General features: G+C 43.1%; 1 protein-coding gene across 4 annotated transcripts in view; it reads right to left on the bottom strand.

The window, feature by feature from the left end:
- The window catches only part of RBM34 (RNA binding motif protein 34), a 29759-nt gene that overhangs the window by 1393 nt on the left and 4857 nt on the right, over positions 1-23509 (bottom strand). Inside the window, exons 4-10 of one of the 4 annotated variants that reach the window (XM_033200322.1) lie at positions 21084-21315; positions 18917-18976; positions 14286-14329; positions 5452-5535; positions 5239-5302; positions 3426-3465; positions 3044-3162 (exon numbers count right to left, since the gene is read on the bottom strand). In XM_033200322.1, the coding sequence (XP_033056213.1) occupies positions 3044-3162; positions 3426-3465; positions 5239-5302; positions 5452-5535; positions 14286-14329; positions 18917-18976; positions 21084-21315 (643 nt within the window). The remainder of the gene's footprint in view (positions 1-3043; positions 3163-3425; positions 3466-5238; positions 5303-5451; positions 5536-14285; positions 14330-18916; positions 18977-21083; positions 21316-23509) is intronic. The other 3 variants (XM_033200320.1, XM_033200319.1, XM_033200321.1) reach the window with 3 other exon arrangements.

The following is a 23509-nucleotide window of genomic DNA, read 5'->3' as shown; positions in this document are numbered from 1 at the left end:
AGTGCTGGGATTACAGGCATGAGCCACCGCGCCCAGCCCCCATATGCAATATTTTAAACCAATAAACCTCCTTCATATAGCCATCTTTCTGTCAAAGCCCCATTGTATTAGCTGACCAGAGGACAGGGAACTCTCCTTTACAGTACCTGAGATGTGGACTAGACACCCTCTAGGGTTTCATGTAGATCCAAAATTCTGTTATACTTCTGTTCTAATGTAGAGCCATTGATGCTAACCACCCTGAATATCCATGAGATGTTTGTTAAAGGACTTTAGAAGCTTATCAAGTAATAGAAGACAGGGAGCAGAGAAGCAGTAAGATAACTACAATACAGTAACAATGGCAACAAACGCTGTGACAATCTTTCTAAAACAGCTACCAGGCAATTCTTATCGAGTCTTCAAAATGGTAACACATCTTAACCTAGTAATATCCTAATGGGGATCTATCTTAAGTAATCTACAATCCAAACTTTTGGGGAAAAAAAATCATAACCAGGCCAGGCAGAGTGGCTCACACCTATAATCCTAGCACTCTGGGAGGCCAAGGTGGATAGATCATTTGTGCTCAGAAGTTCAAGACCAGCCTGACAAACATGGTGAAATCCTGTCTCTACAAAAAAAAACACGAAAATTAGCCAGGCGTGGTGGCACACACCTGTAGTCCTAGCTACTCAGGAAGCTGAGATAGGAGGATCACTAGAGCCTGGGAGGCGGAGGCTACAGTGAGCTGAGATCATGCCAAAGCACTCCAGCCTGGGCAACAGAGACTCTGTCTCAAAAACAAAAAACACATAACCACTGCAATTTCATTATTACAGGGAAAAACAGAGAATTCTACCAAGGTTCAACATGAGATAAATGAGAGTACAAACTCTGTTATATCACTCAATGGAACATGCTTACATAACAGAAAACAACATAAAATAGGAAGTAAACACAATTTAACTTCACAGAGAGAAGTTCAACTATAAAAATGGCAGCACAAGGAAAAACTGAAAGGAAATGTAGTAATGGGTTGTTACTGAGAGAAGAAAAATTTATGACATCACATAGTATGTACAGTCAGCTCCCCAAATCCTGAGTTCAGTATCAGAGGATTCAATCAACTGCAGACAGAAAATACTTGAAAACAACAAATGACAATAAAAATATGTATTATATGTAACAATATACATTCATGCAAATGTGCCATTTTATATAAGGGACTTGAGCATCTGCAGATATATATACCGTTTGCTATGTGAGAGGGATCCTGGAACCAATATACCGTCAATATCAAGGGATGACAATAGATTTTTTGTTTTGACATAGGGTCTCACTCTGTCACTTTGGCTGGAGTGCAGTGGTGCGATCATGGCTCACTACGGCCTTGATCTCTTGTACTTAAGCAATCCTCCAGCCTCAGCCTCCTGATAGGACCACAGGCACTGGCCACCATGACCAGCTAGATTTTTAGTTTTTAATTTTTCTTTAAGACAGGGTCTCACTCTGCCATCCAGATTGGGTGGCTCACTGCAGCCTCGACCTCCCAAGGCTCAGGTGATCCTCCTGCCTCAGTCCCTCAAGTAACTGGTACTACAGGCATGCACCACCACGCCCAGCTGATTTTTGTATTTTTTTGTAGAGGCGGGATTTTGCCATGTTGCCCGGGCTAGTCTTGAACTCCTGGGCTCAAGCAATCCACCTCCGTTGGCCTCCTAAAGTGGTGGGATTACAGGTGTGAGCCACTGCACCCGGCCTTACTTCTATGTTTTTTTTGTTGAGTCGGCGTCTACCTATGTTGCCCAGGCTGGACTTGAAGTCCTCACCTTAATCCTCTCGCCTCAGCCTTCCAAAGTGCTGGGATTACAGTCACGAGTCAATATGCCCAGCCTATATATTCTTTTACTCCTTAATATTGTCAGGCATGAAACACTGGTTAAAAATTAGTGAACTAAATATAACTAATTTTGTACAAAGAATAAAACTTTCTTATACCTTAATGTCAATTATTTATCATACAGAAGGTGGAGAAGATTCAGTGATTTAGTCCTTCTAATATCCAGGATCTAAAACATTTAATTAGTATGAAGAAAGAACTGGGACATATTTTAGATAGGTGCAGTTGTAGCAATATATTATGGCAGGTTATAAATTGTTTTCTTTTTTTTTTTTTTTTGAGATGGAGATTTACTCTTGTTGCCCCAGGCTGGAGTGCAATGGAGCGATCTCGGCTCACAAGAACCTCTGTCTCCCGGGTTCAAGCGATTCTCCTGTCTCAGCCTCCCAAGTAGCTGGGAGTATAGGAATGTGCCACCATGCCCAGCTAATTTTGTATTTTTAGTAGAGATGGGGTTTATCCATGTTGGTCAGGCTGGTCTCAAATTTCCGACCTCAGGTGATCCACCCGCCTTGGCCTCCCAAAGTGCTGGGATTACAGGCATAACCCACCGCGCATTGCCGGTTTTTTTTTTTAAATGGAGTCTTCCTCTGTCGCCCAGGCTGGAGTGCAGTGGTGTAATCTTGGCTCACTGAAACCTCTGCCTCCCAGGTTTAAGTGATTCTCCTGCCTCGGCCTCCCAAGTAGCTGGGATTACAGGTATGAGCCACCACATCTGGCTAATTTTTTAATTTTTTGTATTTTTTTTTCCCCCTTGAGATGAAGTCTTGCTCTGTGGCCCAGGCTGGAGAAAAATGGAACATTCTCAGCTCACTGCAACCTCCACCTCCTGGGTTCAAGTGAGTCTCCTGCCTCAGCCTCCTGAGTAGCTGGGATTATAGGCGCCCGCCACCACACCCGGATAATTTTTGTACGTTTAGTACAAACGAGGTTTTACCATGTGGGCCAGGCTGGTCTCGAACTCCTGAGCACAAGAGATTCACCCGTCTCGGCCTCCCAAAGTGCTGGGATTACAGGCGTGAATCACTGCACCCAGCCCAGTTTTCTTAAGATGGAATTTGAGAATGGAAGTGAAAGTTATCTCTCAATGATGACACGTAGTAGTATCAATGCCTCCCAGGGCACTTGGAAGGACAGTGACAATGCATTAGTCTCCCATACCTCAAAGAGGACATAGCCAAACCCTTTGCCGACGCCTGTCACTTGGTCTCTCACAATCCTCACTGCCATGACACTTCCACAGTCCAGAAAGTGCTTCTCAACGGCAGATTCTGCAACTTCTGAAAACAAATTCAACCAAAATGGAAGTAAAGAGTTGGGAGCTCCTCAGAAACATGGAGATGTTTAATAATACAGCTAGTTAAGCATGGCCCCATGATAATAAGTCACTATATTGCATACTTTTTAGTACATGTGCTGCCACAGCACACACATTGCATGCTTTAAAATGAGTCTTAAATCAAAACATTAAGTTACTACTCAGTTCTTATTTCCTTGTTATTTATTTAGTAACATTAACTGTACTTTGTTTAAACAAACTTACTATAAGGGAGATTCCCCACAAAAACCGATCTCTTGTCTCTCTGAAACAAAAAGACAGTTAATAAAAATCACTCATTAGACCAGAAAATGGAAGTCATTGAAAATCCTCGCTATTTCTCCTTCCCCCCATATCTGACAGGTCACCAGTCTCCTAATTTAGCCACACATTCTGTTCTTTGATTCTGTTTCATCTGTCTTCCCTGCTGGACTGTGTGTGGGTACCAGAGGAAGGGACTGGCTTTTTGTCCACAGCTGGCACTGACACATGGTAGTGATCAGGAACAGCCTGCTATATTGGGCGCATGCAAACTTTTTCTGTGAAGTTCCAGATAGCAAATATAGGCTTTGCAGGCCATGTGGAATCTGTTGCAACTACTCAACTCTGCCATTATACCTTGAGAACAGCCCATGGATAGTACACAAACGAATGGTTGTGGCTGTGTGTCAAAAGAAAACTTTATTAACAAGAAAAAAGCAGCAGGTAGACTTAGCTCTCTACCATAGTTTGTTGTACTGGGTCCCCAGGTCAAGCCAGGGCTTTATCCAGGTCATTGTCATTTCTCCACTAAGTTGCTTTGATATCGACAGAAATGCACTCTATGTTTCTGTGGCTGAACTAAGTGTCCTTCGTTCATTTCTAGGCACCTTCTTCAAGTCCAAATCTGGTCATGTCACTCTGAGTTTAAATTTTTAGAATAGCTCCTGAACAAAATCCAGACTCCTCTGCGTGAAGCACAGTCAACAAGGTCTTCATGATTTGCCCTCTACCTATTTGTCCAATAGCAACTCTTACACACCTCACCCATCTAATAATTGTATCAAGCTCTTGCCATCTCCTGAGTGAATTATTTTCTGTCCTCACCATTTATACTGTGTTCTTCTGCCCAGACATGGCCCTCAGCCTTTACAACACTTTTGGTCTACATAAGCCTTCTTCTCTTCTTTCTTTTTCTACCCCTGCTTCTCCACAGGGTAAGTTCTATCTCCTCATCTTTCAAGACTATCATGAAATTTATTCCCCTGGAAACTTGCCTTGTCCCTTCTTCCTGGCATATCCCCAAGTCAAGTGTCCCAATCCTGAGCTGACAAATCATCCTGTGCATTGACGACCGTACTTATACAACAGTGACATGATCTGTCACTCCGACCCTTTCTAACATATACTGTCAGCTCCTAGGAACTGTATCTCTGACAGAGTATATACTAAAAACTGTCTAATGAATAACTGAACTTTCTAGACCTTGGTCTATAAAGTGTTAGACCAGATGATGTCTAATGTACCTACTGACCTAATTATGATTATTTGAAGAGGACTATGTTTTTGTTTCTTTTTAAGAAACAAGGTCACCCTCTTGCCCAGGCTGGAATGCAGTGGCACGATCACAGCTCGCCACAGCCTCAAACTTCTGGGCTCAGGTGATCCTCCCACCTCAGCCTTCTGAGTAGCTGGGACTATCAGCATGCATCATACACTTGACTAGTCATTTTTTTTTTTTGTAAAGGCAGGGTCTTGCTACATTACTCAGGCTGCTCTAACTCCTGGGCTCAAGTAATCCTCCCGTCTTGGCCTCCCAAAATGTTAGGATTACAGGCATAGGCCACTGTGCCCAGCCAGGACTATGTTTTTGAAGGGAATGTTGACCTCGGTCCTTGTGCCTCTCTTGCCATCAACTCTGTAATCACAGAGGACACAGGCTGTTTCCTTCTGTGCTTCCCTCACATTGCTACTTCCAGGCCCCTTCCAGGAAAAGCCTGGAAGGAAAGATTTCTCTCTACAAAGCTTTCGTTCTTTAAACAAATCAAGTACTACTTACAGATGAGGTCTCAGATGCGAGATCGACTCTAATACGAAATCCATCTGCAATTTGGGCCCCATTTCTATATTACAAACGCAAAGGGAAAATGGTTGTTAAAAATGAGTACTCAATTACTAAAACATCTATGCTAAGTGAAACCAAAGAATAAAAAAAGTACTCACACATACTTATACGTCAATTATTCTGTTCAAACCTAAGGGATAAAATTACCTTTTCAATGCCTGTGTGGCAGCACTCTCTTCCTTAAACACAACATAGGCATTAATATTTTTCTGATCAGGATGAATTTTACGTCTACACCAAAAAAAAAGAAAGAAAGAAAAGAGAGACAAGGTAAAGTTTGTTAGCCTCAAAGTCACAGGAAAAAATCCAGTTTGTTTTCAACTCTTAATCAACACACATGACAAGAATTCCTGGGTGGAAATTTCATCTCTTTGAACAAATATTTAGTATAACTCAAAAAATAACACACAACTTAAAGATATTGGTGGAGACACAATCCACACTTTCTTAAGAGTCATAACCATGAGAAAACAGAAGGACCATGTATATGAATCCCTGAGAACCACACAAGAACCAAAAACTAACATCTTAGCTGCAGTCCGTATGTAACACACACATAAACAGTTGTGAGACATGTTTTCCTCTTTACTGTAAAACACCCATATAGAAGAGTGCACAAACCACGTATAGCTGAGTGAATTAACAGCTCAATGTGCCTTGTAGCCCACTCAGAAGCCTCTCTGTGGCCCTTTCCAGTTGCAGCCCCTCCTTCCCTCCAAAGCAACCACCATTCCCATTTTTATAGGAACTACTTCCCTGCACATCTTTGTGGTTTTATCAGCCGTCTATTCTTAGACATCATACTTTGATCTTATCTATTCTTTTGACCTGATATGTCTTTTGAATCTTGTTTAATTTACAGAACTTTCACTGTATCTCTGTATCTCAGTGTCTGGACTGCGGAACTGCCCCCAGCCTGGATTCTGTGACTGCAAGCTCATCAAGTCGTTCAACACAAACCTTTGTCCTCTATATTTCTTGTAAACTGGCAGCTGCATCCAAAGGCTGGATCAGACTCAGATGTGACCCCTTTGTCACGACTGTTGGTGGGTGTTGTGTTCTTTCCAGAGAGTCATGTTATGACTGGTTTTTACCCTTTGTCAATGACTGCAGCTGGTGTTACTAAATGCCTAAACTCATTAAGTCACTAGGTTTGCAAAATGGTGATATAATTTGATTGTGAGGAGCTGGCAAAAAGGACCTAGTAATGAACATAGATCTTTCCCTGAAGACATCAACCTACTGTTTTGAAGTAAGAAAAATGCTACTACACAAATGAGTATCATCAAGAAGGGAACTGGAAAACAGTGCTTGACATGACTCATGGCATATTGTAATAATATACTACACTAAAGCTTTTGTATTGATTAATCCAGCTGTGATTTACTGAATGCCTAATATATACCAGACACTCAGTTAGATATTTAATGTATTTCACTTAATCTCACAACTCCAACAGGTGTTTTTTTTTTTTCTGATTTTATGAGTAAAGAAGCTGAGACTGAAAGAGGTACGTGACTGTGATGAAACAGCAACAAGTGGCTGGCCTAGGACTGAAACCAAGTCTAGCTGACTCTAGAGCCCTACTCTCTGACACAACACATAGCTGCTGACAACATCCAAATCCAACACATCCTAGTGTACCCCCAGGAACAAATGTTGGAGTTCCACTTCCACCTAGAATGTAAAAAGCCAGAAAGTGCATCACTCCTGCCCTTACCAGTTAAGAAGAAACCAGATAACCCACAACATCATAACTTTTGTTGCAGCCATCAGAGAGCTGAAGTCTTGGGGAAAGCCAGCAGCTAGAAGCTAAGGACACGCCTGCTCCCTCCAACGAGAGACAGAGGAAGCACTGGCTCTACTGGCTCTATGATGGCTGAGCACAGGGGCAAAATGCTGGACACCAGACAAGCAGGAAAGATTCCCGCCATGATCTCACTAAAACACTAGAGTTCAGTGTGGGCTGGGCCTGAAACAGAAGTCCTGGAGGCTGCTGACGCAGGAGTGTGCACCCATCCTCAGGATCTGCCCCAGTGACCTCCACTCTGTGGGAAAGGCTGACATCACAGCCATGGGTGCTGCAGGCCTGGAGGACAGAATGGCCAAAGTGTGGGAAAGGCACAAAGCCCCACCGGGATTCTTCTCTTGATGGAGGAGAAGGCTAAGCTGCTAGGGGAGGGATAGCAAACCCTGTCACTCCAGGGCACAGAGAAGACCCCTACAGCCGGAGGAAGGGAGGAGTCCAGCTACCAGGGGAGAGGTGGGAAACATCTTCTGCACAATCCCCACTAAAGGTACAAGGCATTTGGCACATCTTGGCTGCCCCAGGAAAAATGCCCTGATTAGGTGCACTCCTGAGACATAGAAACACTAGCAGACCCTGCTGCGCCTATTCCCACCAGACTACCAAGGAAATGACAAACAACAGCACTCTTTATTTTGAGATGGAGTTTCACTCTTGTAGTCCAGGTTGGAAGGCAATGGCACGATCTCGGCTCACTGCAACCTCTAACTCCCGGGTTCAAGCGATTCTCCTGCCTCAGCCTCCCAAATAGCTGGGATTACAGATGCCTGCCACTACATAAGGCGAATTTTTGTATTTTTAGTAGAGATGGGGTTTCACCATACTGGTCAAGCTGGTCTTGAAATCCTGACCTCAGGTGATTCGCCAGCCTTGGCCTCCCAAAGTAATGAATCACAGGTGTGAGCCACTGTGCCTGGCCAACAACAGCACTCTCGAAATGAAATCTTCGATAAAACCTACAACTTTCAATCTCTAAGAGACACCTCTGGGTGGGCGCGGTGGCTCATGCTTATAATCCTAGCACTTTGGGAGGCTGCGGTGGGTGGATCATCTGAGGTCAGGAGTTTGAAACCAGCCTGGCCAACATGGTGAAACCCAGTTTCTACTAAAAATACAAAAATTCGCCAGGCGTGGTGGCACACACTTGTAATCCCAGCTACTTGGGAGGCTGAGGCAGGAGAATCACTTGAACCCAGGAGGCAGAGGTTGCAGTGAGCTGGGATTGCACCACTGCACTCCAGCCTAGCAACAGAGAGAGACACCTCTAAAAGAGTCAGCCACAAACTGAAGCAAAATATCTGAAACACACATAGCAGGAAAAGGTGTTATATCTACAATATATAAATAACTCCTTACAATTGTATAAAAATAATTTAAAGGTCACAAAAAATGGGCAAAATTTTTGTACCAACATTTCACCAAAGAATAGATACAAATAGTAAGCACATAAGATGCTTAACATCTGTAGTCACTGTGGTTGGTAAACCTTTAGAATGGCTAAAATTAAATGACAATGCCAAGTGCTGGTGAGGATGTAAAACAACTGACATTCTCATCTATAGCTGGTAGGAATGTAAAATGGTATAAGCAATTTGGAAAACAATTTTGCAGCTTCTTAGAAAGTTAAAATATACCATAAGATCCGGCAATTCGACCAGGCAGTTTCTCAAGAAAAATGATCCATACCCAAATCTTTTTAGCATTTTTATGTATAATAGCCAAAGGCTGAAAACCTGAATGTTCATAAACTGGTGAATGGGGCCGGGTGCGGTGGCTCACGCCTATAATCCCAGCACTTTGGCCGTCCGAGGTGGGCAGATCACCTGAGGTCAGGAGTTTTAGACTAGCCTGGCCAACATGGCAAAACCCCATCTCAACTAAAAGTATGAAAATATTAGCCGGGCATGGTGGATATGTGTCTGTAATCCCAGCTGCTTGGGAGGCTGAGGCATGAGAATCACTTGAACCTGGGAGGTGGAGGTTGCAGTTAGCCAAGATGGTGCCACTCACTCCAGCCTGAGCGACAGAGCAAGACTCCATCACAATACAATACAATACATCACAATAAACACAATACAACACAACACAATAAACAGGTGAATGGATAAACAAATGGTACTGTCATACAATGGAATGCTACCGAGCAATAAAAACGAATTAATTACCAATGCATTGCAATAATAAGAACAAATCTCAGATGGGCACGGTGGCTCAAGCCTGTAATTGCAACACTTTGGGAGGCAAAGGCAGGAGAGCTGCTTGAGCTCAGGAGTTCAGGACCAGTCTGGGCAATAGTGACACCTTGGCTCTACTAAAAACTTCAAAAAATCAGCCGGGTGTAGTGGTGAGCACCTGTAGTCCCAGGTATTTAGGAGGCTGAGGCAGGAGGACTGCTTGAGCCCAGGTGATCAAGGCTGCCGTGAGCCATGATCCGCCACTGGACTCCAGCCTGGGCAACAGCACAAGACACTGTTCCTCTCCACCAACCCTCCCCCACAAAAAAACAAACCTCAAAATCATTATGCTGAGCAAGTTAGACAACAGTACATCCTGTATGATGATCCTGTATGATGACTCTACTTACATAAAATTCTGGAAAAGGCAAACTAACACAGAGACAGAAAGCAAGTGAGTGGCTGCCTGAGGACAGAGGTAGAGGGACATATTGCAGAAGGTTAGGAAGAAACTCAAGGAAATAAAGCGTTCAGTATTGGGACTATGGCAGTTATTTCAAGATTGACTACATATGTTAAAATCATAAAACTGTACATGTCATACATGTGTAGTTCACTGTAGCCTTAATAAACCAAAAAAACAAAAAAAGGTTTTAAACATTTTGGCTATAAGAAAAAGGAAAAAAGTTTTACATGGCAAAATTTCCCATAAGCCAAGTCAAAAAGCCAACGAGCTGGGGTGTGGTGGTGTGCACCTGCAGTCCCAGCTACTCGGGAGGCTGAGGCAGAATGATTATTTGAGCAAAGGGAATTCCAGGCTATAATGGACTATGATTGAGTCACTGCACTCCTGCTGGAAAACAAAGCAAGACTCTACCTCTTAAAAATAAAAAAAGGGCCAGGCATGGTGGCTCATGCCTGTAATCCCAGCACTTCGGGAGGCCAAGGGGGGACAGATCACCTGAGGTCGCGAGTTCGAGACCGGTCTGACCAACATGGGGAAGCCCCGTCTCTACTAAAAATACAAAATTAGCCAGGCGTAGTGGCACATGCCTGTAATTCCAGCTACTCAGGAGGCTGAAGCAGGAGAATCACTTTAACCGGGGAAGCGGAGGTCGCAGTGAGCTGAGATTACACCATTGCACTCCAGCCTGGGCAACAAGAGCAAAACTCCATCTCAAAAAATAAATTAAATAAATAAATAGCAAATGACAAATAGAGAAAAAATATTTATAATTCATGTCACAAAAGGCTAATTTCATGAACATCCCACAGATCAGTAAGATTAATAATTCAAATAAAACAAAGCACAAATGACTCTTAAATTACATGACAAGATGCTCACTCATAAGAGAAATTCAAATTAGAAATACCACACTCAACTATCAGGTTTCCAACAATCACAAAGCTCAAAAACATACTTTTTTTTTTTAGACAGGGTCTCACTCTGTCATCCAGGCTGGAGTGCAGTAGTGCAATCATGGCTCACTGCAGCCTCCACTCTCTGGGCTCAAGTAATCCTCCCACCTCAGCCCCCAGAGTAGCTGGACTACAGGCGTGCCCCACCTTGCCCAGCTAATTTTTGTATTTCTTTGTAGAGATGGGGTCTCGCCATGTTGCCCAGGCTGGTCTCGAACTCCTAGGCTCAAGCAATCCACCCACCTCAGTATCCCAAAGGTGCTGGGATTACAGGCACGAGCCATCTTCCCTGGCCAACATACCGTTTTTGTAAAGTAAAAAACGTTACTGTTGGTAAAGATGTGGGAACATAAATAGGTTGCAATCTCTACGAGACAGCAGTCAAAATTAGGAATGCAAATACCCTTCTGACTGAGCAATGCCACTGCTAGAAGTTTATCCTACAGATAAGTTAGCTCATGAACAAAATTACCTGAGTACAAGGTCACTCATTTACTCCAACATTATCTGTTTTGTTTTGAGAGAGCGGGTCTTGCTTGTCACTCAGGCTACAGTGTAGTGGTGTGATCACAGTTCACTGCAGCCTCAAGCTCCTGGGCTCAAGTCATCATCCCACGTCAGCTTCCTAAGAAGCTGGGACTACAGAGTCATGCCTCCATGACCAGCTAAAATATTACAGCAAGGTTTTTTGTTTTTCTTTTAAGACAGGGTCTCACTCTGTCACCCAGGCTAGAGTGCCAGTGGCACAATCACAGCTCCACCTCCTGAGCTCAGGTATTCCTTCATCTGATTCCCAAGTAGCTGGGACTACAGTGCACAGCATCATGCCCAGCTAATTTTTTGTAGAGATGGGGTTTTGCCATTTTGCCCAGGGAGGTCCTCGGCTCAAGTGATCTGCCTGCCTTGGCCTGTAACAGTGCTGGGATTACAGGCTTGAGCCACCGCGCCCGGCGCGTATCAGTTTTTAAATGCTAAGATGTCTCTAGAAGCTTACATAATAAACTAAAAACAGGCTGGGCGCGGTGGCTCAAACCTGTAATCCCAGCACTTTGGGAGGCCGAGACGGGCAGATCACGAGGTCAGGAGATCGAGACCATCCTGGCTAACCCGGTGAAACCCCATCTCTACTAAAAAATACAAAACACTAGCAGGGCAAGGTGGCGGGCGCCTGTAGTCCCAGCTACTCGGGAGGCTGAGGCAGGAAAATGGCGTAAACCCGGGAGGCGGAGCTTGCAGTGAGCTGAGATCCGGCCACTGCATTCCAGCCTGGGCGACAGAGCGAGACTCCGTCTCCAAAAAAAAAAAAAAAAGAAACTAAAAACACTTGCCTAGGGTAGGGAATTGGCTGACTAGAGAAAAGGTATATAATTAAATTTTTTTTATTTATTTATTTTGAGACAGAGTCTCACTCTGTTGCCAAGGGTGGAGTGCAATGGCACAATCTAGGCTCACTGCAACCTTCATCTCCTGGGTTCAAGCAATTCTCTTGCCTCAGCCTCCCAAGTAGCTGGGACTACAGGCATGAGCCACCACACCCTGCTAATTTTTCTATTTTTAGTAGGGACAGTGTTTTGCCATGTTGGCTAGGCTGGTCTCAAACTCCTGGCCTCAAGTGATCCACCCACCTCGGCCTCCCAAAGTGCTGGGATTACAGTTGTGAGCCACCACATCCAGCCATCATTACGTTTTAAACTAAAAACAACAACAAAAAGGCAGTGGCTCATGCTCATAATCCCACTGCTTTAGAAGGCTGAGGCAGAAGGATTGCTTGAAGCCAGGGATTTAAGACTAGCCTGAAAAACATAGTGAGACTCTGTGTCATAAAATAAAATTAAATTAAATTAAAATACAATACAATACAATAAATAAAATTAAAAAATATGATAAAAAATAAGATTAAATTAATAAAATTAAATTAAAATAAAATAAAATAAGATAAATAAATAAAATAAAAATAAAATAAAATAAAATAGCAAGGGTGGTGTGCACATCTGTAGTCCTAGCTACTGGGGATGCTGAGATAGGAGCATCACTTGAGCCCAAAAGTTTAAGGTTACAGTGAGCCAAAATCTTGCCACTGTACTCCAGTCTGGGTGACAGAGCAAGAGCTTGTATGTTAAAAACAAAACAAAACAAACAAAAAACAATGAGATGGGGCTGGAGGAGAAGCTGATGGTACGGTGTGAAAATTCCAGTTTTCTAACATATCCCGCTAAACTCCTCAGTAGTACTTGTACATACACCTGTCAGAACCTCTGTTTCTGTTCAAATTTAGGCTCCTGGGTTTCAACCTCATACAGAAATAAAAGTATGACTCAAAAGGAAGGGTTGTATCTTACTAAAGGTTTTAGTGGCCGGGCGTGGTGGCTCAAGCCTGTAATCCCAGCACTTTCGGAGGCTGAGACAGGCGGATCACGAGGTCAGGAGATCAAGACCATCCTAACAAGGTGAAACCCCGTCTCTACTAAAAAATACAAAAAAAAAAAAAAAAACTAGCCGGGCGACGTGGCGGGCGCCTGTAGTCCCAGCTACTTGGGAGGCTGAGGCAGGAGAATGGCGTAAACCCGGGAGGCGGAGATTGCAGTGAGCTGAGATCTGGCCACTGCACTCCAGCCTGGGTGACAGAGCAAGACTCTGTCTCCAAAAAAAGTTTTTAGTATCCACAGCACTGAACAATGCCTGGTATCTAGGAGGATCTGCATCTTTGGTTACCTCAGTAAACACTGTGGGAACCTATATATTCATCAAATCTTAACTATACACCTGGCACTGCGATGGTTATGAGGAAAAACTGGCGAAGACCTAGTCAGCGAAATAACTCCAAATGAAGACTGAATATTGAAATGGAGTCACCAAGATGTCCAAAGGGACTGTTGTCATACAAAAGTTTGATAGAACAGGATTCCCAGAAATGTCTCTAAAGTACATTATATTTTATCTAATATAAACAAATCTCTGACCATAAACTTCATCATTTCACGTACCATTAATAGAGAAAAACACCCAAGCTATGAGACTAATAGGAAACCAGCATAAAGCTGAAGGTAAGTGAAAAATAAGCCTTCCATACGGAAGAGCGAACAAGGAAACTTGTATGTTTCATTCTTGGCACTGAGTGGGAAACAAAAAAATCCCGAGCACTGGAAACAAGCCATTACCAGTATGGTCCAAAACCCTCAGACAGAGAATGTCAAGCGGTCACAGGCTGGCAGCATACCCAGGTGACCAGCACAAGCAAACATGAATTCTCTCTGGAAAAACACAGGAAATAAGGCATTTGTAATCCGTATGAGAAAATTCAGGCATGAAGCTTTACAGTCTCTTCCCAACACTAAAAACATTCGTAAAATTTCCATGGCTCAATTTCCAGTAATATTTTCTACGACTCTATAATTTACATTATGGCTTAAAGAAAAACGTGACAAATTTAAAGGCTCTAATATACAGAAGCAAATAGTCAAGCATGCTCTATTATCCAACTATATTAATAAAATCTATGAAATTGTTAAGAAATAGTCTCACTTTTTAGCCACAAAGGAAGAAAGTTTAAGGTGACTCCCTTCCTCTAATTATAGACTTACTTTATTGCTGCCAGCTTTTTGGATAGAGTTCCCTCTGCTGGAATCTTTCAAGAGAAAGAAAAAGTATTAAAGACATTATTTGAAATATTACCTCAAATTAATATTTTAAGTGAAGTCTAAATATCCAACTCCAGTACACTGTGATCAAACACATTCCAGGGAAATAAACAAATCAGAAACAATCATCCTAATGTATTTTTTTTTCTGTTTTTTTGAGACAGAGTCTCGCACTGTCGCCCAGACTGGAGTGCTGTGGCATGATCTCGGCTCACTGCAAGTTCTGCCTCCCGGGTTCACGCCATTCTCCTGCCTCAGCCTCCCGAGTAGCTGGGACTACAGGTGCCCATCACCACGCCCGGCTAATTTTTTGTATTTTTAGTAGAGATGGGCTTTCACCGTGTTAGCCAGGATAGTCTCGATCTCCTGACCTCATGATCCGCCCGCCTCGGCCACCCAAAGTGCTGGGATTACAAGCATGAGTCACTGTGCCTTGCCAATCATCCTAATGCTATATGAAATGAAGCTTGTGGCTTAGGATAAGCTTTTCCAACAAAACCATCATGCTCAGATTTAACAGGCTCAAAAACCCAGACAGAAGTTAAGATTCTGGGCTCTCAAATTGCATCAGATGACTCCAACAGGGAGGACACCAGGAAGAGACACCAACGATGAAAGACACATGAAAAATGTAAGGAAAAGGCCGGGTGCGGTGGCTCACGCCTGTAATCCCAGCACTTTGGGAGGCCGAGGCGGGTGGATCATGAGGTCAGGAGATCGAGACCATCCTGGCTAACACGGTGAAATCCCATCTCTACTAAAAATACGAAAAATTAGCCGAGAGAGGTGGCGGGCGCCTGTAGTTCCAGCTACTCAGGAGGCTGAGGCAGGAGAATGGCATGAACCCGGGAGGCAGAGCTGGCAATGAGCCGAGATAGCGCCACCGCACTCCAGCCTGGGCAACAGAGCAAGACCCTGTCTTGAAAAAAAAAAAAGAAAGAAAAATGTTAAGGAAAAAGAAAAGTTTATAAAGTAACATTTTATCATGTATTCTAATTTTTAAATATGTCTAACTAAACTGATGAATAACATAAAAAGACATATATATCACCTGTCTCTGTAAGAGTTTACATATTTTAACAGGCAAAAAAATGCATGGTGTCTTTCATTGTGCAGTTATGGGAATCCCCTTTATATTCAGGTTCACTTTATTTTCAGTCACATATAGCCTCCTTTAAGAATGGATGGGGTAGGTAAGGAAAACTTTATGGAAGAGGCAGAAATACACGTCAACAACTACAGCTGTCGATGACATGCCAAATGCAACCAGGTACTGAGAAGATGGAGGTGAAAAGATACCAACCCTGCAAGTTCACAATCTAGGAGCATGTAGAACGTAAATGCCATGTAGGGCAGTTATTATAAATCTTTTCTGGAAAACCTATTTTCTTTCTCAGTAACCTGATAGTTTACATAGTAAAACCAAGAAATTTTAACTATTTCTTCTATTCGCAGTTTACCTTGCTAAAACTGCTAATAGAGTCAAACTCTCAAACCTCAAAAAAACAGTCAAGATGTAGAAATGTCTAAATGAATAATCAACATGTGAATGACATCATCAAAACACATTTATTGGGTGCCTTCTGTACAGGGTCTATATCCCGTTATTTGTTTGGTTTTGTATTTTTTTTGTTTGTGTTTGAGACAGAATCTCACTTTGTCGCCCAGGCTGGAGTGCAGTGGCACAATCTTGGCTCACTACAACCTCCGCCTCCCAGGTTCAAGCGATTCTCCCACCTCAGCCTCCCAAATATCTGGGATTACAGGCCCCCGCCACCATGCCCGGCTAGTTTTTGTATTTTTAGTAGAAACGGGGTTTTGCCATGTTGGCCAGGCTGGTCTCGAACTTCTGAACTCAAGTGATCTGCCTTGGCCTCCCAAAATGCTGGGTTACAGGCATCAGCCACTGCACCCGGTCTACATCCTGTCATTGAAGATATTAATAAATAAGTATAACATAAGGCAATAAAGTAACAAGAATAATGCAGAGGAAAAAACATCATTTAATGATATAAAGTATCAGAAAAGCTTTGAAGAAGGGACATTTTAGCCACATACTGAAAAATACTTTCATAGGCAAAAAAGGTACCTTGAGGAAGGATTCCAAGCAAAACAAATAGACCAGCAAAGGGACAAAGGAGAGAAAACCCATGTGTAGAGGAACACAGGATGGGCGGGACCACACTGGAGAACTGTCAGACTAAGAATTAAGGATGTATTTCACTGACAGTGAGAATAATTTTTTTTTTTTTTTTTGAGACGGAGTCTGGCTCTGTCTCCCAGGTTGGAGTGCAGTGGCCGGATCTCAGCTCACTGCAAGCTCCGCCTCCCGGGTTTACGCCATTCTCCTGCCTCAGCCTCCCGAGTAGCTGGGACTACAGGCGCCCGCCACCTCGCCCGGCTAGCTTTTTGTATTTTTAGTAGAGATGGGGTTTCACCGTGTTAGCCAGGATGGTCTCGATCTCCTGACCTCGTGATCCGCCCGTCTCGGCCTCCCAAAGTGCTGGGATTACAGGCTTGAGCCACCGCGCCCGGCCAGTGAGAATAATTAACACAATGTACAGGTGTTGGTAACCCCACAAGAAGAAAGACAGAGTATTTGTAATCACAGCTTACAGTCTGGTGGAGGTGGCAAATAACAATTTCAGTAGAGTGTACTAGGTACTATGATGAGGGATGGGTGCAGTAAAATGCATAGCAGGGACACACTGGTAGCCTAGAGACTGGGGAGAATCAAGGCAGGCTCCCCACAGGGGAGAAAGCAACAGCAGGCCCAGCGAGGGGGGTGGCGGCTGGTGGGGGCAGGGAGGGGCCGGGGGAAGGGCGTTTCATGAATGCAAGGCAGGGAAAGAAGCAAGGGTTCTGGGAAGAAGAGCTTCAGGAAGACTGAGCTGACAGTGTTTTGTTGGACAAATGAGAGGAAGACTGAAGGTAGGAACTATAATAGGCCTCTCCAACTATTCTGACAGGAGGTAATGACAACTTAGGTAGGACAAGGAAAAAAGAAAGGAATGGCTCATATTAGGAAGAAATCACAGTCGAAAAACGGACAGGAATGGCAAACACTAGCATAGGTGAGCCAATGCAGAGTCAAAGGCAACCACAAAACCTGCAGCCTGGGTGCCACTAAATACCATAGAAAAATCAGTAGGTAGCATAGGGGTGGGGTGAGAATGGATGGAAGTAATCAGATATACTGAAATCAGGGTATGACAAGACACCCACAAACAATGCATTAGCCAAAGGTCTAATACGGGGAAATGGAACTCAGAAGGGCAGACAAAAGATATGTGATAAGAGTGGGAAATAAATACCCTGACAGAAATTATGGGCACTATCAAAACTTTGGGTAATGTCTACTTCTATAGAAGTGGGTAGTTGTGCCTCCTCTAACATTCGGCAATTCCTGAAGATATTTTCCATTGTTACACTGAGGTGCAGGGGGCACTACCAGCATCTAGTGGGTAAAGACCATGTATGTTACTAAACATCCTGTAATACAAACGGCAGCCTCCAACAACAAAGAATTATCCACTCCAAAATGTCAACTGTATGGAGGGTGAGAAACTAATCACATGAGAAAGAGCAATTAGAAACATGAAAAGGGCTGGGCGCAGGGGCTCATGCCTGTAATCCCAGCACGTTGGGAGGATGAGGCAGGCAAATTACCTGAGGTCAGGAGTTTGAGACCAGCCTAAATAACACGGTGAAACCCTGTCTAAAAACACAAAAATTAGCCAGGCATGGTAGACCATGCCTGTAATCCCAGCTACCTGGGAGGCTGAGGCATGAGAACTACCTGAACTCAGGAGACGAAGGGTGCAGTGAGCCGAGATCCCACCACTGAACTTCAGCCTGGGTGAGACAGAGTAAGACTCTGTCTCAAAAGAAAAAGAAAAAAAAAAAAAACCAGAATAAACATTTCCTATATTCTAATATACATTAATTATGCAATAGTGTCCAAAAACGTACACTATGGTACGTCAACTAACTATGCCTATGCAGTTAAAAAAAAAAAAAATCATGTATGGGAAAACCAAATATAAATGATACTTATTTCCTGCTCCAAAGAATGTGGCTATAACTGGTCCAGAGTGCTAAGCTGGTAAAATCCAACTCACTTCTATAAAGTTTTAATATTAAATTGACTTAAACACTTGATCTGTCTGTGCTCAGAGAACAAGGACTGTTTGCAGCAATCCCACCCACCTCCCATACTAAATGCATATGATGGGACGTAAGAAGAGAATGCCTAGGATTCCGGCAATGATAACCAGTATTAACTTTTCAGCCTATTCTGTTGACACAGTAAATAACTCACCCATCCACCCTACAAAGTACATTGCAGGCTTTCATAGCAAGAGTATCATTTTATTAAGTAAACTCACTACATTATTTAAAAAGTTCAAGAGTCAGCAGTAGATAATAAGAGCAACTCTTTTCTTGGGTTAAATTTGAACCTATTGATTCAAAAGGTTAAAGTGTTCCACCATCTCACTAACAGCAAGAAGTTAATCTGATTTAAATGCAACAAATTTTAGTATTATGTAATTTTATGGGGGAATGAAACATACCAGAGAACGAAATCGTACAGATTCTATTTGTCCATACTCTTTAAAAAATGATTTCAGCTTCTAAAATTAAAAAAAACACATACACATTAGCTCATCCTCAGAACATCAAATAAGTGCTATAAAAGGGAATTAAGAAAAATTGTCCGATAATCCTTGCTGCCAGGTATTTTTTTTTTTTTTTTTTGAGACAGAGCTTCACACTTTCACCCAGGTTGCAGTGCAGTGGTATGATCTCGGCTCACTGCAACCTCCGCCCCCGTGGCTTCAAGCGATTCTCCTGCCTCAGCCTCCCAAGTAGCTGGGATTATAGGCGCCCGCCACCATGCTCAGCTAATTTTTGTATTTTTAGTAGAGACGGGGTTTCGCCATGTTGGCCAGTTTGGTCTCGAACTCCTGACCTCAAGTGATCCAACCACCTCAGCCTCCCAAAGTGCTGGGATTACAGGCATGAGCCACCACACCCGGCCTACTGCTAGCTTTTAAGAACATTTCAGGAAAAGTAGGTAACTATTCAGTTGGATGAACAAAAAAATATTACTGAAACTTGTGAGATTCTGTCTAAAAAAAAAAAAAAAAAATTCAAGCTCCTATTAGTATCCATTGGATGTATAATGCTTTTCTTTCAATCTTTGATAACCTTTATCACATGTAAATTAAAGATAGACTTATACCTTCCATAGATTCTCTCATGTTTTCACATTGGTTTAAAACAGGAATAAACTTTTTTTGAGATGGAGTCTCACTCTGTTACACAGGCTGGAGTACAGTGGCACACTCTTGGCTTCTGCAACCTCCCCCTCCCGGGTTCAAGCAATTCTCCTTCCTCAGCCTCCAACTAGCTGTGATTACAGGCATGTTGCACCACATCCAGCTAATTTTTGAACTTTTAGTAGAGAAGGGGTTTCACCATGTTGGCCAGGCTGGTCTCAAACTCCCGACCTCAGGGGATCCGCCCACCTTGGCCTTCCAGAGTGCTCGGATTACAGGTGTGGGACACCACGCCTGGCCTCAAAAAGGTTTTTCTACTGTTTTTAATGAAGTAGAGTTTAAATTGTCCTTCAAAATATGAGCAGGATGCTGAGCTAAGGATTGCAACAGTTACTATCACATGAACATGCAGAAACAAAGGGCAGGTTTTGCTTCAGCGATCCTCACACAATGGAAGAAACGCAGGACATCGTCATTCTTTAAACAACACATATTTACCAGGCACAAGGCACCATTTCAGGTGTCAAGAGACAGAATGAGGCTGAGCACGGTGGCTCACGCCTGTAATCCCAGCACTTTGGGAGGCCGAGGCAGGCGGATCACGAGGTCATGAAATCGAGATATACTGGCTAGCATAGTGAAACCCCGTCTCTACTAAAAATACAAAAAATTAGCCAGGTGTGGTGGCAGGCACCTGTAGTCCCAGCTACTCTGGAGGCTGAGGCAGGAGAAGGGCGTGAACCCGGGAGGTGGAGCTTGCAGTAAGTCGAGATCACGCCACTGCACTCCAGCCTGGGTGACAGAGCGAGATTGTCTCAAAAAAAAAAAAAAAGAGAGACAGAATGATGAAAAAAGAGGAACAGGCCCAGTGGCTCATGCCTGAAGTCCCAGCACCTTGGGAGGTTAAGGAGGGCAGATCGCTTGAGCCCAGGAGTTTGAGACCAGCCTGGGCAACACAGCGAGAACCTGTCTCCACAAAGAAATACAAAAAGTAGCCAGACGTGGTGGCATGCGCCTGTAGTCCCAGCTTCTCAGGAGGCTGAGGCAGTAAGATCACTTGAGTTCAGGAGTTTGAGGCTGCAGTGAACAATGATCATGGCACTACACTCCAGCCTAGGTGACAGTGACAACCTATCTGGAAAAAGAAAAGAAAAAAGAAAAACTTCTTTAAACATATGGAGCTTATATTCTAGTGGCACATAACAGGAGATAAGGCTGAAAGAAAGAAACCAGGCAGGACATCACTGCAATATTCAAATATAATCTGCAAAAGCCTGAATTAGGGCAGGGACTGCAGGAATGAAAAGGAGGGGGTGGATATTGGAATCCATTTATATTAGGATGATTTATGTAATAATTTACAATGAAGTTATATCCATGACTTATTATTGAATGCTTATTCAACACAGGAAGAACAAAGTTATTAACTTCCCTAAAATTTTACTATACACAAACTTACCTTCTTATTACATGTAACAGGCAAATTCCCAACAAATACAGTTCTCTCGTTCTTTAATCTCTCTTCTTCTTGGTTGATTTGAATTTTCTTTCTTTGACTGACAACTGTGTCATCCATATCATCAAGTATTTTTCTATCTGCTACTTTAACACCAGGTTGAGAATTTTTCCTTTTCTGCCCTTGTTTCTGGTGAATTTCTTCTTCTAAATCAGCACTCGCTAGAGCACTTTCCCTTTTTAAGGCAAAAAATAAAACAAAATAAGCAGTAAGAGTCATACCAGGTAGGTCTAGTATTTGACAAAGCGCAGCTCTATCTTCCCAATTAGAAATATTTTCCAATATCTTCTGAATTTTCCTAGATTTACCACTCACAAATATATCAAAATTTTTAAAGCAGCTTTATCTAGAAACTGACTAGTATCTTTAGAAAAAAAATGATTTAACTCAAGAGTTAGAAAAAGTTAAGTTTTTTTTTTTTTTCTGGAGACAGGGTTTCCACCCAGGCTGGAGTGTAGCAGCGTAATCACAGCTCACTGCAGCCTCAACCTCCCAGGTTCAGGCAATCCTCCCACCTCAGCCTTCCAAGTAACTGGGACCACAGGCGCATGCCACCACAGCTGGCTAAATTTTTTTTTTTTTTTTGAGACGGAGTTTTGCTCTGTCACCCAGGCTGGAGTGCAATAGTACAATTTCGGCTCACTGCAACCTCTGCCTCTCGGGTTCAAGTGATTTTCCTGTCTCAGCCTCCCAAGTAGCTGGGATTACAGGTGCCTGCCATCACGCCTGGCTAATTTTTTAATTTTTAGTAGAGACGAGGTTTCATCATGTTGGCCAGGCTGGTCTTGAACTCCTGACCTCAAGTGATCTCTGCCCACCTCAGTCTCCCAAAGTGCTGGGACTAAAGGTGTGAGCCTTTTATACATACACACAAATATATATACACATATATAAATGTGTGTGTGTGTATATATATACACACACACAATTTCTGAGACAGAGTCTAGCTCTGTCGCCCAGACTGGAGTATAGTGGTGCAACCTCAGCTCACTGCAACCTCCGCCTCCCTGGTTCACAACAATTCTCCTGCCTCAGCCTCCCAAGTAACTGGGATGACAGGCGCCTGCCACCACGCCCAGCTAATTTTTTTTTAAGTAGAGACGGGGTTTCACTGTGTTGGCCATGCTGGTCTCAAACTCCTGGCCTCTTGATCCACGTGCCTCGGCCTCCCAAAGTGCTGTGATTACAGGCATGAACCACCACGCCCGGTTTCCTTTTATATTTCTTTTGTAGAGACAGGGTTTTGCTATGTTGCCCAGGCTGGTCTTGAACTCCTGAGCTCAAGCCATTCGCCCACTTCAGCCTCCCAAAGTGCTAGAGTTACAGGCGTGAACCACTGCACCTGGCAAGAGTAAGTGAAGCTCAATTTTTGAACACATTAAATCTGCCAGGCAACAGCAGCAGCAAGTTCATCTAAACAGAAGCTGATTCACTTAAAGCTCTTGGAGATTTAGTTTACACTCTATCAATGCCTAATTTCATTTTCTACTCTAGACCTTTAGGGGCACTATCACACTCCCTGAGACTCTAAAGAGGTTAATATGGTAGCAGAGTACTTACTTACTCTGTACAAGCAACATGGCCAATAGGAAAAACCAGATTCCCTACTTCTAATACTTCTGTAATATTTAAAGGACTCTTACCAAAAGTAAATTGTGAAATGGTAAATACAATATAAAGTATTGCTGGATATGGATAAGCAAGGTCTGAGCATCAATCTGAAAGGAGAACTAAAGGATATTAAGGAGTGAGGGAAGAGAAGAGCCAATAAGAATCATAAAAATGACTCACTCATCAGCAAATACTTACCAGGTTCCTACTCAGTTCTAGGCTCTGAGGATACAAAGGTAAAGAAACAATCAAAGGCCTCCAGTCGTCTAGTGAAAAGACAGACCAAGTTCACAATAAAATGGTAACAGCTATGATATATGGTATGCACACATAAACAAGAAAGGCTTCTCAGAAGAGGAAATCAGTGTCTGGTACACAGTCCAATAAAAGCTGACTGTTATTACTCCTCCCCTGAGGACAGGGTCCGTGTCTAGTGTTTTGCTCACTACAGTATATAAAGTGCCTAGCAGGAGTGAAAGGAAATGAGACAGTACAGTAAGGTGGGAACCAGGTCTGGAGGGACCTTCAGTGTTACACAAATGTGCTTAGATTTTATCCTATTGAAGATGAGGAGACACTGAAGACTGAGAGCATCTAAAAAAGATCATTTGGGCAGAAGAGTGGAAGGTAATTAGAAAGGGGATAAGGTTGGAGAAGGGAGACCAGTAAGGATATGGTTACAACAGTGTGTATCTGAGGAGACTAATCAGACTGACCAGAGCAGGGAAGGAGGTGAAGAGGAAAAGGCAGATTAAAGA

Source organism: Trachypithecus francoisi, unplaced genomic scaffold (genome assembly GCF_009764315.1).
Source record: "Trachypithecus francoisi isolate TF-2019V2 unplaced genomic scaffold, Tfra_2.0 Lachesis_group5, whole genome shotgun sequence".
In the NCBI taxonomy this organism is placed as follows: domain Eukaryota; kingdom Metazoa; phylum Chordata; class Mammalia; order Primates; family Cercopithecidae; genus Trachypithecus; species Trachypithecus francoisi.
This window is presented reverse-complemented; position numbering and strand designations above follow the sequence as displayed.